Below are 15,572 nucleotides of genomic sequence, written 5' to 3'. Positions count from 1 at the left end.
GGAGGGGTTACAGGTCATCGGTATTCGAAGATTTATAAAAGAAAGAATTCCCTTACAAACTGTTCTGGTTACGATTCTTGGCAGGAACATTCCGCCGGAAATAAAGTTATGGTTCTTGATATTTCGGCCACGTAAATTTATTGAGCGTCCTAATCAATGCCTTCGGTGCTGGAGCTACTTTCACCGCTCAAAGTTTTGTAGAGTATCATCTCAGATCTGCAAACGATGCGGCCAAAATCATAACCATGAAACCTGCCAAAACCCTATCTCCTGCATTAACTGTAAGGCTTCCACTCATCTTGCCTCTGATCGTCAGTGCCCTGCTTATGTCTTGGAGTCAAAAGCATATCACTATAAAGCCGAACATCATGTTCCAATAAACATCGCTCGAGAAAGATGTAAAATGAATTCCTCTTCATATGCTGCTCGGACCAGCATTTCCATGTCATCTGACTTCAGTGCTCTCAAGGCTGAGATCAGTTCCCTGGTCCAAGCGGAAGTATCTGCCATCAAAGAAATTGTACTTAAAGATCTGAAAATAAGTCTTCAGGAATCGCTGAATGACTCTATTAGAGCGCTTATTCCCGAAATAGTCAATTCGGTTAACCTAGCTGTACATAAGGTGAATATAATACCGCCACTTAATTCGAATGTAAATATGGACACTTCTGGTCCTTCGACTGCTATCTTCAATCAACCTTTGCCCCCTGAGCATAATGATGATAGTGACTTTTCTCAAGATCCTGAATCGAATAAATTCTATACTTCTCCTGCGGAAAGGGTTAAACAAAGACGATTAGCTAAGAGACTGAAAAATGACTTGGCCTCAAATGTTGGAACCTAGTTTTTCACTTAATTTCATTTTTGTCTCCCCCCCCCTTTTTTTTCCCCTCTCGTTTAAAGTTTGTTCCTCGTTTGATCTTTTTTCCTTTCTCTCTGTTATCGAGTTTGATAATGGTTTTTTCTTTACCTCATTTAGAGCTGACAAGAGTTCAGTATTCTTATTTTTGTGATCAAATCGAGCTTCGTTTGATTTTTTTTCCCCTCCCTTTCCTATTGTGTTTTTCTCGCTTGATATTTCCTTTTTCTCTCCCAAAAATAAGTGTTGTTTTTTTTGTTTTTTTTTTTCTGTGAATTTGATGCTTTTTCCCTCTCTTCAGTTCAATATATTTTTCTAGTTAATCCTTTCCAAAAAAAAAAAAATACTATGAATAATATGAATTTTAGAGTTCTTCAATGGAATGTCCGAGGCATCAAGTCCAAGTCAACCTTTATCAAAAATTTTTGTTTAAACTATGATATGTTATGTTTACAGGAGACTTTTCTGGAACCGAAGGACCATTTTTTTCTTGCTGGTTTTCAGATTTTTAGAAATGATCGACTTCTCCCAGGTGGTGGTTTAGTGACCGCGGTAAATTCATCTCTTTCCTCATCTTTGATATGGAAAATTTCGGACCCTTTTTTTGAAATTATGATTGTTCAAGTTTTTCTAAATAATTTTTCTATGTATGTTGTAAATTTTTATCGTCCTCCAGGTGTTTTCAATATCGCTGCTATTGACAATATTTTCTCATACATCTCTGGGAATTTCATCATAATCGGAGATTCCAACAGTCATCATCCAAACTGGGGAGGACATATTGTATCTCCTGCAGGTACTATGTTATTTAATTGGTATCTTAATCATAACCTTTGTCTAGTTCCTCCATTTTGCCCCACCTTTTATAGCAAGGACTCACAATCTTATATCGACTTATGTTTCTGTAGTCCAGGTCTTTATAGATATATTATCTGGACTCCCTGTGAATCCTTATTCAATAGTGATCATTTGCCAATTAAAATTTCCGTCTCTTTGAATAAACAATTCATATCTCAGGAATTCCGTTACATTAAATGGTCAGCAGTAATGGCAGGTCTCTCTGTCATCCCTGCTACTAACGATTTCGACAGTATCTACAATCATGTTGTTTCCATTGTTAACTCAGCTAGGTACTCTGTGTACCGGAAGAAACAACCTTGGCTTAAGTTGGATAAAGAAGGGCGTATTGCTCTTATCGAAAAAAAACGGGCTTTCCGCTTATTTCGCCGTGTGCCCTCTCAGGCCAACTGGATTAAATATAAAAAATTAGCTTCGGTTTTTCGTCGCCACCTTCGCATTCTACGATTGAAGACTCTGGCTCAAGAACTTCATCCTTTTACTCAGCCCTCAGTTCTCTTTTCTGTCTTGCGTAGACACCGTTATATCGTGGCGAAAACTTGGGATGATTCCCGGCATATTTTCAAGATTGCTAATAATAGTTATGTCGAGCCTCTCGTACAGATCCAACTTTTAAAATTTTACCACTTCTCTTCACCTGGCCGATCTCAAACCGTTACTTTTTATGGTCCTCCTCGTGAGTTCCAGGCTCAGATGGATGCACCGTTCACTCCCACGGAAATTCGTAGAGCCATTTGTTCTGGTCGTTCAACTACCCCTGGTCCAGATGGTGTTCCATTGAAGGTGTACAAACTCCTTCCAAATAAGGGGATTGAATTTCTGAATGCTTTTAATACCCTTTGGTCTTCATCGCTGGTGCCGCCGTCTTTTAAAGAAGGACGTATTATTTTTATTCCAAAGTCAGGAAAACCAACTACTGATCCGAAGAACTTTCGTCCTCTGACCCTTATAAACACTATTAGCAAAATCTTTGAGAGAATCATTCTTTTTAGGATCACCTGGATTGCATTACGATTTGAGCTCTTTCCAAAAAATTTTTATGGTTTTCGACCAAAAACTGGTGCTGAGATTTGCATGAAAGATATGGTGTCCTCTATTTCATATGCCCTCCAAAGGGGCTATACTAGCTACATTATTGCTCTAGATTTGAGAGCTGCTTATGATTCTGTGAGGCATGATTTGCTCATTGCCAAATTAGCCCGCTTGGGCTTTCATGGTAAATTTTTAACTTGGCTCTTTAATTATCTCTCGAACCGTAAACATGTCATTCATTGGAGGGGTTCCATATCTGGTGCCTTTGCTCCCAACTGCGGTCTTTTACAGGGTTCTACCCTCTCCCCAGTACTTTTCACCCTGTTCACATTAGATATAACCTCATATATTAATTCTGACATTAAGTTTTTTATGTATGCTGATGATATTTTCCTTCAGATGAATGCGTTAGATGGGAAGTATGCTGAGTTCAGATTGATGAACACCTTGCCTAACATTCTCAGATGGGCTGAAAATAGTGGATTGTGCATCTCTCTATCCAAATCTCGTTTTTCTATTTTTTCACGGAGACGACCTCCATACTTTCCTTCTTTCAACATTAATGGCGAATCCATTCCGTTTGATCCGTACTTGAAAGTTCTGGGTGTTCATCTGGATTGTACTCTCACCTGGAAAAAACAATTATCATCTCTGCGTTCTAAGGGCACTCTATATTTAAACATTTGTCGCTCCATCTCTCACTCATCAAGAAATATTCCTTGCAAGTTCCTCAAACCTGTGCTAATGAGCATCATTGGAGGTACCATTGGTTACGGAGCTGTGGCCTGGTTTAATGCAGCCAAATCTTCTCTCACCAAGATAAACACAATCTATAACTCCTCGATGAGATCTATCTTAGGCCTCCCTACGTCAACTCGCATAGATAAACTCAGAACCATTCTCGCCCTACCCTCCTTTCAGGATTCCATTCTCTTCAGGATTGGGTTATCTTGTATTTCTGCCACTGCCTCTCCCACGCAGGGTCACTCTAACCATATAGATTCGGGTTTTTGTCGCCTCTCGCCATCTTTGGCTAGGAAAATATCACAGTTCAATAATACCATTGGTTTTTCCCACAGGTCCATGCTGCGTCCAATTTATTCTTTTTGGCCGTGGATACCCTCAAATATCTATTTCATATCGGAGGGTCTTAACTTTCAAAAAACTAAGTCTACCATCCCTTATCAAACAATATTCCAAGAGTACATTGAGTCTCTGCCGCTGAATGCTCATGTAATTGCTACGGATGCGTCTAAATCATCTCAAGTGGTTTGTGGAGCTTTCTGTTTGGTTACAAAAGTTATCAAGTCTTGGTTCATTAATAAAGACTCCTCAGTTTTCACTGCGGAGGCCCTTGCTATTACTTTAGGTCTTAGATCCTTCATTCAATCGTCTAATTCTTCAATATTCATATTTACGGATTCCAAATCAGTCATCATGGCTCTCGACAATTTCTCTATTCATTCATCTACGGTGACTCACCTACTGTATGCTCAACTGGTTCATACTAGTTCTTTGGTTAACAGCATATCACTAATCTGGGTCCCAAGTCATTCGGGCATTGCCATTAATGAAACTATTGACAATCATGTTCGTACTGTAGCTTCTACTACTGTTGATCTTCTACCTTCTAGCCTTTATGTAGAGGACATTCGTTCTCTTTACTATCGCCACTTCAAGGAAAATATTCGCAATGCTCTTTTCTTATCTATTCCTGAGTTTAGCTCCTTCTATAACTGCTGCCAGAACTTCTCCCCTTTGTTTTCGAATAGAAGGTTGGAATGTTTATTTTACAAACTTATTTGCAATAGAGCTCCCTTGAACGAATACCTACATCGTATTAAGAAAATGGCTAACCCTCTCTGTCTACAATGCAAGATTCCTGAAACTTCCTCTCACTTTTTGTTTTCTTGTATTAGGTTCTCCCAGGTTCGGTTCTCAACTTTTAATTCTCTTTCTCCACCAGTTAGGTGTTGGTCCGAGTTCTGTTCAGGCAGACCTGAGAACATTATCTGTTGCTTTGAGAGGTTTGTTACCCTTAGTCAACGATTTTCTTGAGTTTTTATTTCTTGTTTTTTTTCTCTCCCCCTCTTTCTTTCTCTCGTTTGGTTTTTTGGTCCTTTTCTACCTTGGTTGTTTGGTTTCATTTTTTGTTACCACACACTCATCCAGGGACTCCATGTCATCATATCATTTTAAAGCGGCTTAGCATCGTCCCCTAAGCCTGAAGACTTCTTCTCCATCTCATATAACATCTCCATCTGCGTTTGTTTCGTCTGGTTTGTGTTTTTTTTTTTTTCTTTTTTTCATACCCTTCTGAAGAAGAAGGAAGAATGGAAATTGCTGAAATTTCTATGTGTTCTGTGATTGTTGAAAGCTCTTTTGTTAGTACATTTTTATAACATATTCTATGCTCTTGTGGAAGTTTCTTTCTCTAACAGGGGATGGCCCGAAGGCATAAAGCCCTGTATAATTGAAGAAGAAGAAGAAGAAGAAGTTGTAACTGGTGAAGAATATTTAGCTTCATGTAGAGAATGGAAAACAAATTCATCGAAAATTATTGAGAAATCTTGAAAATATTGTCGCGATTTTTTTTTGTTGTCATATTTTTATTATTCCAATAGATAGACGTGCTCCAAACTTCATGCTCTATTCAAATGGTTTCATTTGTTTATGGACAGAGAGGAAAAATTATTTTTTTAGAGAAATCTAATAATGACATCAGTAGTGGTGTTAATACTGTTTTTCTTTGTTTTCTTTTGTCGAAACTGGAGTACAGGGGGTAAGTTTTGGCTATAATAACTGTAGGATAGATATTTAACTGTCAACTCATTTTTCGTACCATAACATTAAATACATTGCTTTTATATACTTCTATTTACAGTTACATTTGAATGACAATTTCGAAACCAATAAATCACCTTTCTTATTTCAGAATTGTTTTTAAATTTTAGATGGAAGTCTTACATTTAGTTCTCTTGAGTTTTGTGTAGCTATGAGTTCGTCAGTTCATGTGGTATGAAACTTGAGCTTGTACAGTAGAACACCATTATACAAATACAAAAGTCACAACAGGCGAAAATACCCAATATAAAAGCATATATCACCAAAAATATAATATACAATACACTGCCCTTAGATTATGGTTGTCTTATCTGAGTGGGTAGCCTCTATATTTATCCTGCTATGTTTATTGTGCTTCTTTTTAAACATATCAATTGTGTTCGAATTTACTACTCCCCAGAGATAAGATATTATATTTATTGACATCCCTAGTAGAGAAAAACTCCCTGCAACACCACAACCTGGAATTGCCCTTATTAAGTGATACTGGTGTCCCCTTGTCTAAGCAGTTGATTGACGATAACTCCTGGCCCAACCTATCCATCCTGTTGAAAATTTTAAACACACTGATTTATGATCCTGAGTATCATATAGCTTTTCCCAAGAACTATTATCGACTGGAACAACCTACCATCAAATATTGTAGATTGCACCACGATTTCCGAATTCTCTCGTAATTGTCACTTTCGCCATATATAATTCTGCATCCTCTTGTATAGGCCTCGGCCAATCAATATTGAATAAATAAATAAAAATCATAACAGACTAATTGGGGCTAAAGGTTGTTTGTTTTAACAAATAATTCATATACGTTAATTATGTTATGCATCAAGAAATATGCATCAATGAAAGTACAGTGGTTAGCTATAAAAAGTTTTTCGGAACAGCTGTCGTATGGTCTGCCACTTGGTGATTTTTGGCGCCGAACATGTCTGACGGCCATGGCGTCGAGTCGCCAATGTTTCGTGCAATGTTCTATTATGTTTCGTGCAAAACATAATAGAAGTCACCAAGCATAAATATAGAAAAAAATATCAGTTAAAAAAAATTACATCTGGATCATTTTTTTTAATAATAAACAGATCCATGCATTAAAACTAAAACCCAGACCTTTTTTTTAACAATAAACGGATCCGGGCATGTTGAATAAATAAATAAATATTCTATGCATTAAATATAAAACCCAGACCCTTTTTTAATAATAAACGGATCCGGGCATGTTGAATAAATAAATATTCTATGCATTAAAACTAAAACCCAGACCTTTTTTTTTAATAATAAATGGATCCGGGCATGAAAAATTCTGTAGGTGCATTTTAAATAATAAACCGATAAGACAGAAGGAATGGCAATGGATGAATAAGTAATAAATAGAACGAATTAATAAAACGGTATGATACAACCTGACCAAATAATAATTCAAATGACTTGAGCTACAGAAGGGAGGAATAATAATCCAAGAGAGAGACACGCTGGAAATGGAACAACGGCTGTTTGAAAAAACGCGGTGAACAAAGGAAAAATCCTGTTTGGAGTCAGCGCCATCTAGTATCACCCAGCAAAAACTGAAAAGATGTTAAAAAATACGGCAACCCAGAGTCCCATTATGACGGTCTTGGTGACTTATCACGAGAAAAAAGTCGCCAAAGTCGTGGCGGACCATACTGCATCTGTTCCAGTTTTTCTTATGTATCAAATAAAAAATAGCCTTCAACATACAGTAGTCTTCAAAATTTGAATCCGAAAAGTTTAAATTTCCCTATAATCCCAACCGCTGAATGAATGAACGCCAGAACTTTGTCACTGGACTTATCCCGTTGCCGAGATCTCTTCCAGCCCAACTTCATGGCAGAGTCTGGAACACTTTATTTTGTGTCAAGAAAAGAAAAAAAAAGAACAAATAAAAATTTTACAACATATTTTCCCTGGACAATTGGGTATTGTCACGATTAACAAATTTTGTGGTGATTACAGACGAAATGGGATTGGGAGTTGGAGAAAAGTTTTGGGGTTTTGTTAAGACAGATGAATGCACGCATAGTAGGATGAAGGTTTATTTTAAAAGCAGTAGGAGAGGGCCACATGCCATCTCATGTTATCTTACTTGCCATATTATATACACAGGATACAAAAAAAAAACCGAAATGAGAATCATTGTGAAATATAAAATATCTATCGGAGCGAGTTATCTCGCTTAACACCTTATTGGTGAGCCAATGGGTTTCATAACTTGCGGACTAGAAGCCAGCATCAGTTTTATTGGGTTGGGTTCACTCGCTCCGGTGGATTTGATGAAAAAATACAACATACAAATATTGTGTGGGGGAATATATACAATTAGGGATTACCCGTCCCATCTCGCTTAGCACCTTATTCAGTGAACATAATCCCAACTACTGGGAAAATTTTTGAATTTCTTTCTTGAGACCATATTTGTCTTTTTTTCCCACACAAGAGAACAACTATTTTTTCTTCAGGAATAATACATAGAAGTATGTATATATTGTGCAGTATATATAATTTTAGTTTGAAAGGGACTAGGCAGCCCCCAGCCCTATAATGGGTGACTGTGGTGAGATAAAACACTTCGATCATATCTCCTCGACACCTGCGTTCATCCAATGTGAACATATTTAAAAAATGAAGTCTCTCTTCATAACTCAAGCCCTGTGTGCCAATAAGGACACGCGTAGCTCTTCTCTGCACCACTTCAACCAAGTCTATGTCCCTCTGTAGGTATGGTCTCCAAAACCTTACAGCATACTCCAGTCCAGGACAAACTTAAGAAAGTCTCTTTCATACTGATCTCTAGATGAAAGGTTCTCCCAATCAATACCTGGATAATTGAAATTCCCTAGTATGAGAACACTCTTACGCTTACACATGTAGGAAATTTCATCATGCAAATTGGGGATGTAGTTTGGATCCCTATTCGGTGGATTGTAACAAACCCCAACAATAAATTTATGACATCTTTTGTTCTCAAGCTCAACTCATATAGTTTCAATATCACTTCTCTCACGTTACACTCTCTAGCCTTCAAACAGGATTTCACGTATATCAACACTCCACCCTCTTTCCTGTCAGATCTATTTCTCAAAAAAGTATTGTATCCCGAGATGTGTAAGAAAGATTCATCCCCATCGTTTGCCCAAGATTCTGTAATGGCTATAAGATCCAGGCCCTCCGCAACTACCATAGTTTCTAAAAAATCTTTCTTATTACCCAAGCTCCTGGCATTTATTAACACACATTTTAATTTGCCCGGTTATTTAGTGTCAATCGAGAAGCCATCCAAGTCAGAGGTGGGTAATTCCCCGTCAGTACTGTTGTGATTATCATTAACTAACCCGCATACCCCGACTACGGGTCTGGGAGTAAAAAACCTGACCTAAGACTATCGTAAACCTCCCAGACCCCCCTCTTATTTAGATGGATCCCATCCGAACGAAGCCACCTATCGGTAAATGCGGGAAGCTCCAAGAACGTGACCCCAAATGAGGAGCAAATGTCCTTCAAACCTATATTGAATTGGTGGATCCTACTCCTATATACCCCCTACTACCCCTTGGCAGCACTGGAATCACTGCCACATCTGAACCCCTCTCTAGCGGATAATAGTAAATCCTGGTACTCTGACAGGGACTCACTAATATTCGCTCCTACCTGATTCGTTCCCACCCACAGAATCACCCGCAAGGGCAACTTTCGGCGATGGAAAACATCTCGAACGTTGCCAATGTTCCCCCCAGGAAGACAACAGCGCTCGAAACCCCGAAAATCCATACACACTCGGTTCCCAAGTTCCCTAACCATAGAATCGCCGATGATTAAACCCCTATCACTATCCCCCTCTACCTCCTCCACGACCACCCATTCGCCCTCTAAACTATGGTTGTTCGTGGAGATTGCTTCTTCATCAACAGGTGGCTCGACGACCAGCTCCGTTATAACCGGGCCCTCTAGCACCCTGACTTTTTCCCATAAAGCTTCGACCTCGAGTTCCAGCCTTTTCCTATCCAAGCACCCTTTACAATTGAAACTATCAGCTACTATACCCCTAGACCAGGGAAACCTCCCGTCGCAAGCTCTACACAACACTAATCGAGGTCGAGGCATACTAACACTATTGCTAAAGCTAGATAATAATAATAAAAAATAGGAAAATGAAAAACGTTAACAGGAAATTAAAGTAATGCAAATATGCGTAAGAGATTTTACGAAAAAATTACTCAGATGCTCAACACTAAATCACGAAGAATAAAATAAATATGTATATAAAGAATACAACACACTCTAAAAAAAGTAAATTAAGCTACAAAGTACAATTTATACTGATTAAAATTAGCTAACTATCTTAAATCACTAACACTACAACAATAGGCCCAAGTGGAAGGAAAAACAAAGTTATTGAGAGTACCCGGGGAAAAAGTATACACTGTTTGCTAACACTAACGTCCGAAAAACCTACGAATTTATATCAAAGAAGCGAGAAAAAACAAACCTGGCAAAAATACAATGAAAATGAAATGCAAACGAGAAAGAAAATTTAAGTCGATCGAAAATACACAACGAAAATTAAAAAAATTGAGAGCAATATAATTAAAAAAAAAAAAAAACTTATCTCGGAATCCAACGTGTGCTGGAAAAAAAAGAGAACACAGCAGAATATGACCCAAAAATAAACAACACGCTAATTAAAACTCACGAGAACGAAGAAAAACACAAAATGGCGCACTGACGTGGTGGATAATCCTTCGGTAATCCCCGGCAACGGTTTCGTATAAAACTTCTGCTATATTGGTCGATGAGCGGAGCGCTATAAGAGCACGTCTGTTCCCAACTACGGCAAAGACGAGAATGGTATATAGAGAAACCCTTTGTCACCCACAACAAATTTGAACTAAGAATTAATGGTGCTGAAATTAACATAAACCTTCTAACAAACAATATCTTATACAAAAATTGACACGTTTTTAAAACAAGTAAAATTTTATTGGTTGAATGGTGGACACGTTTTGACTCTACAATGAAAAGCAGTCATCAGGACTCTCAACTGCAATTGGTGTAGCGGTTAACGTTGCGGCTGAGAGTGCTATGTAAAATTAAGTAAATATATCGCTAAATGTAGCAGGTAATATGTTGGCGCCTACCAATAGTCGCCGAAACAGAATATCTCCCACTCTTCACCAATGCAAAGCGCCAAGCCAGCAACCCATTCATTTTCGTTCCATCATCACTAGCCAATCTTATCACTGTGCCTTATGAGAATTAACGGCTCGTCTCCATGACTCATTTGTGTGAATTCTGACTGCGAGGTCCTGATGATGGCTCTCCATTGTAGAGCCGAAACGCATCGACCATTCGACCAATTAAATTTTATTTGTCTTAAAAACATGTAAATTTTTGTATAAATTAAAACCAGGCAAAGTTCTAATTCTGTAATAACATCTCATTTTCATATTTATATGGAATAAAACACTATTACGTAACTTTGACATATAGCAGGGGTGCAAGAGCTCCGCCAATTGCGCCAAACTGCACTGAAACGGTTTTCTTGCTGCATGGTCTACCAAGGCGCAGAATCCCTGCACATTTGCAGCACTTCTTCTTTGTGGTTCGCGGAGATACCACTAATGCACTGCAGTACATCAAATACCTGGAATTTAGGAAAAGGAAGCATGAAAATTTTGTTCATGGGACGCGTTCTTTTCGAGACAAGGAAAAAGATACGGAGGAGATAACTTCAATTTTTTTCACTTCCCATCATCTACCACAATCACATTATCTTGTGACCTTGGAAAGTAGCTCTACTACCTTGAAGTACAAAGTCCTGTACTGTTATTGGTATAACCCGCATCTAATAAGTCTCTGAATGAATATGCCGAATTTTCCAATTTCGGTGGGAGTTTTTCTCCTGCTGGTTATATACTGAAAATAACGGTAATTTCGCGGCTACCAACCTGCCACATACTACCAACCTTCAAAGACAGCATATCTACAGCTTAAATTTGCTTTATTTCCTACAAGATTGCACACGTGCCTTTGCGAAGAATCGAAAAAGGGGTTTGGTTTACTCATTTAAATTACCAAAATTTTTCGTAGATCTTTGGGAAAAAACAGGATCTGTATAAACTTCAGCTAAAATATCCATAGTTTTGTCATCTAGCCACTATGCGGTTGTGTGGTTATCTTCGGCGGTTGCTGATCGTAACAATTTCACATCGCGAAAATCAGGATTTGGCAAACGGGCGGCTCGAGGAAAAAATCTCTACCCATACGGAACATACTTTTGGCGCTATTGACATGGGCGTACCCAGCGAGGGGCAGAGGGGGCAGCTGCCCCCCAGAAGAGAAATTAAAGTGTAGTAATTGACACACAGCATAGACGTATCAATTTAGTACCAGTGAGTTGCACCCTCTAGTTCAGATCCTGGGTACGCCCTTGGCTACTGACCACGTTTATTTTGGTCGACGAAGCAGTAAATGCATGGTCAGGTGTCATGGTAAAAAAACCTATTGTACTAATTTCTTTTTCTTTCTTTTTTTTATTTCAGAGAGTATGTCTTTTAGTTTCATTTTATATAAATACTTATTAATATTATGTATATATATATATATATCATAATATTTATTTTTCTGTTGCTCATTTTAGTTTTTTTTTAAGCTTTGAAATGTCATTGTGACATATGTGGGCAACTAACCAATCATACATGTGAAACAGATGGCTTGTGTTTCACTACAACAACACTTAATGACCGTGATGTGATAAAGCATTCATACAGGTAAAGATAAATTACTCAGTGTTTTTAAACTTGCTTGGTTTTTTTCCTAATTTGTCATTAATGACTCATAAAAATTATGTGTGTATTTATATCTTTATTCAAATTCTCTGAAAAAAATTCGATTTTGTATGTACGAGTATTTTGACCTATAGGAGGCTGAAATCACTACCTGTGTGGCCCCCACAGCTCTAGTCACCCCTGGAGAAACCATCTGTCCATAGGTGGAGATTGACTTGGAAGTCTGGGGGGGGGGCACGATGATGATGATGTCAGCTCATATAGGGGCCTATACAGTCAGTCACAAAAGTCTACATACACCCTTAAAAATTGCATTATTGAAGAAACACAAAGGAATCAAGATCTCATCCACTTTTTTATTCAAACATTGAACAAGTGTAACATGTTTTTGATAGAAATGAATAATATCAAATTGATATTTATTTAAAAAGAACAATTTGAGTAAAAATAGCATGTCACAAAAGTCTACATACATGGGTGAAAAGTTTATTTATATGCAAGATTTTTGCGTTTGAATTGAAAATAAATATTTTGTTGGACCTCCATTCGATTCAATAACGGCATCCAACCTCCTGCGCATGGACTGAACTAGGTTTTCTGTTATATCTGCTGTAATTTTTGACCACTCTTTCAACAATGTCTGTTTCAAAAATGCTTTGTTGGCAATACTATACTTGCGAACTCTTCTCTCGAGTTCATCCCATAAGTGTTCAATGGGATTCAAGTCAGGTGACTGAGGAGGTGAATGAACATAACATAACATAATTTATTTGTCCCCAGTCAATTTCAATAATACTATACAAATTAGAGTTTACAATTAAATTTACATATTTACAATATTTGACAGAAAATGCAAAGAGAAAAATTTTTGAATGGACACGGTAGAAAATAGTTAATTCATAATATGGTGAAGAAAGCTGGGACAGGGAAGAGAGCAATAGCTAAAAGCTAGTAAAATGCTCTCGACCCTATGACATCTTTGCTCTTGCGATACACGTAAATCTTATTTCTTTTGACCTGAAAGAAAGATTAAAAGAACGAAGTATATTGGCCAAATAGGTGCAAATATATTTATTTATTAAATTAAAAAATGAATTATGGCAACCCAAAGCTGATATAAGAGAATTTCATTCTACGCGTTTTTTTTTTTCACTTTAAGTCAATGGCAAATTTTTAATAATACAGAGAAAAAGCTAGACAAAAATAACAATTAAAATAAATAGCATCTACACTTGATGTTAACGATCCATATAACCAAATCGAATTATTGTTTCACTTAAATTTACCTGTCGGAATTATTTATTATTTGATATAGAAAATTTGATATCAGGATAAATTAATTTTTCATTGCGTAATATTTGTTTAAATTTCATTTATTGTCTTCCCATTCATTAATTTGTTAATGTGACATTGCTATTGCGGTACTTTGCTAACCACAGTTAATGAAAAAGAAGGAAAGTTGCTTTCACCAACAAAGGAGTTTATCTGAGTTTCTGTGAAAAGTTCATAATTGTTTGTATAATTAGTTCAGAAGAAGGAGCCAGCAAAAAGAATTAATTTTTTAAGAAAGACCAAGCAAGTCACTTTACAAGGGTCGTTGATAGGGGGGGGGGAGATAAAAAAAAGTATGGATAAAGTAGAGGTGCTGATAAGGACACGAATGGGAGACCCCCAATCCGGTAATGTCCCTTCAACAGTTTGGTTAAGGAGAACAGGTGTTAGAAGAAAAGAAAGAAAAAAAAACCAGAATGTATAAAGGGAGAAACATTTACAAAGATTACAAACATATTACAAAGATTGGATTAAAAAAAGAAAATAGTTTTTGGCGAGAGGAGAGGGAGGGGTGAAGAAAAAGAAAACCTCTTATCAGTGATAACAAGTGCTTTTGTACATATGTACAGACTAGCACGGGCGAACTGTTCATTCCAAGGGATTTTCATTCAGAAGATGGTTAAATACAGTCATTTTGAACAATGCTAAGGATTTATTTCGAACACTCAATGGCAGAGAATTCCAAATGTGAATACCCTGGAAGAAAACCTTGTTTTTCTTGAAATTAATTCTCGCTGTAGGGGTCGGGATACAGTTTCTAAAGGAGAATCTTGTTGGATATCCGTGTGCAGTGATAGGAAAAGAGGGAATATGTGTTAGTTTATGTATTGATTCATACATTATTATAGCTAATCGATATTTTACCAAGCTATCTAACGGAAGAATTCGCCATAGTTTAAAAAGAGGAGCCGTGTGCTCATTAAATGAGGCAAAGCTCATTACCCTCAATATTTTCTTTTGAGCAATTATCAGGGGTTGTAGAGATGTTTGAGTGGCAGATGATCATACTTCCAAGCAATAAGTTAATTTAGAGAAAAAAAGTGAAAAATATAACATGTGTATTACATAAAAAGGTACGAAATGCCTTGCTTTCGAAAATATGTATATATAGGAGTTTAATGATTTGCTGACTTTTAGTATATGGTTAGACCATGAAAGATGCTCATCAATTAAAACTTTGAGGTATTTAACCGAATCGACAAACTTTAACTCATCCTGTTTAAATTTTATTGGCAATGGCACAGTATCCAACGGCTTTTGCCAAGGTCTGAAAAGAATGCAAACTGATTTAGAAGTATTGAGTTGTAGTTTATTCACTGATATCCAGGTGCTTAATATGTTCATATCGTAGTTCATTTCATCTATGATTTGAGGAATTTGATTTCCTGAATGTAAAAGGGCAGTGTCATCTGCATACATAAATACTTTGCAATTTCTGAATATTTTATAGATGTCATTGACATAGATCAGAAATAAAAGTGGTCCGAGGCAAGAACCCTGAGGCACCCCGCAAGTGACGTTGTTGACACTAGAGTTGTACGCTCCGATATTTACAAATTGTTTCCTGTTTGAGAGGTAACTCTTAAACAACTTTAATGCTACACCACGAATTCCATAGAGAGTGAGTTTTTTTAGTAAAATTTTGTGGTTTACGAAATCAAATGCTTTCTTAAAGTCTAAGAATATTCCGTACGTGAAATTACCATCATCTATAGCGCATTGCACTGTGTCAATGAACCATATAAGTGCAGTTTTAGTTGACATATTTTTACGAAATCCAAATTGTTTTTCATATATGGAGCAATTGTTTTCTAGAAAATTTGAAATTCTATTGTACATCGCTT

At 37.1% G+C, this 15,572-nt stretch overlaps 1 protein-coding gene across 2 annotated transcripts in view; it reads left to right on the top strand.

The window, feature by feature from the left end:
* The first annotated feature begins 5,245 nt into the window (after positions 1-5,245).
* The window catches only part of LOC149084871 (TGF-beta receptor type-1-like), a 49,369-nt gene continuing 39,042 nt past the window's right edge, over positions 5,246-15,572 (top strand). Inside the window, exons 1-2 of one of the 2 annotated variants that reach the window (XM_089232601.1) lie at positions 5,246-5,531; positions 12,261-12,378. In XM_089232601.1, the coding sequence (XP_089088727.1) occupies positions 5,465-5,531; positions 12,261-12,378 (185 nt within the window). In that variant the 5' untranslated portion in view covers positions 5,246-5,464. Of the gene's footprint in view, positions 5,532-12,260; positions 12,379-15,077; positions 15,350-15,572 lie in introns of those variants that run through there. The other variant, XM_089232602.1, reaches the window with a different exon arrangement.

The sequence above is a fragment of the Pholcus phalangioides genome, unplaced genomic scaffold (genome assembly GCF_987345545.1).
Source record: "Pholcus phalangioides strain wild (caught in Gottingen) unplaced genomic scaffold, Ppha-v1.0 ptg000007l_1, whole genome shotgun sequence".
NCBI classification, from domain to species: Eukaryota; Metazoa; Arthropoda; class Arachnida; order Araneae; family Pholcidae; genus Pholcus; species Pholcus phalangioides.
The sequence above is the reverse complement of the archived record's forward strand: the minus strand, read 5'-3'. Positions and strand labels throughout refer to the sequence as shown.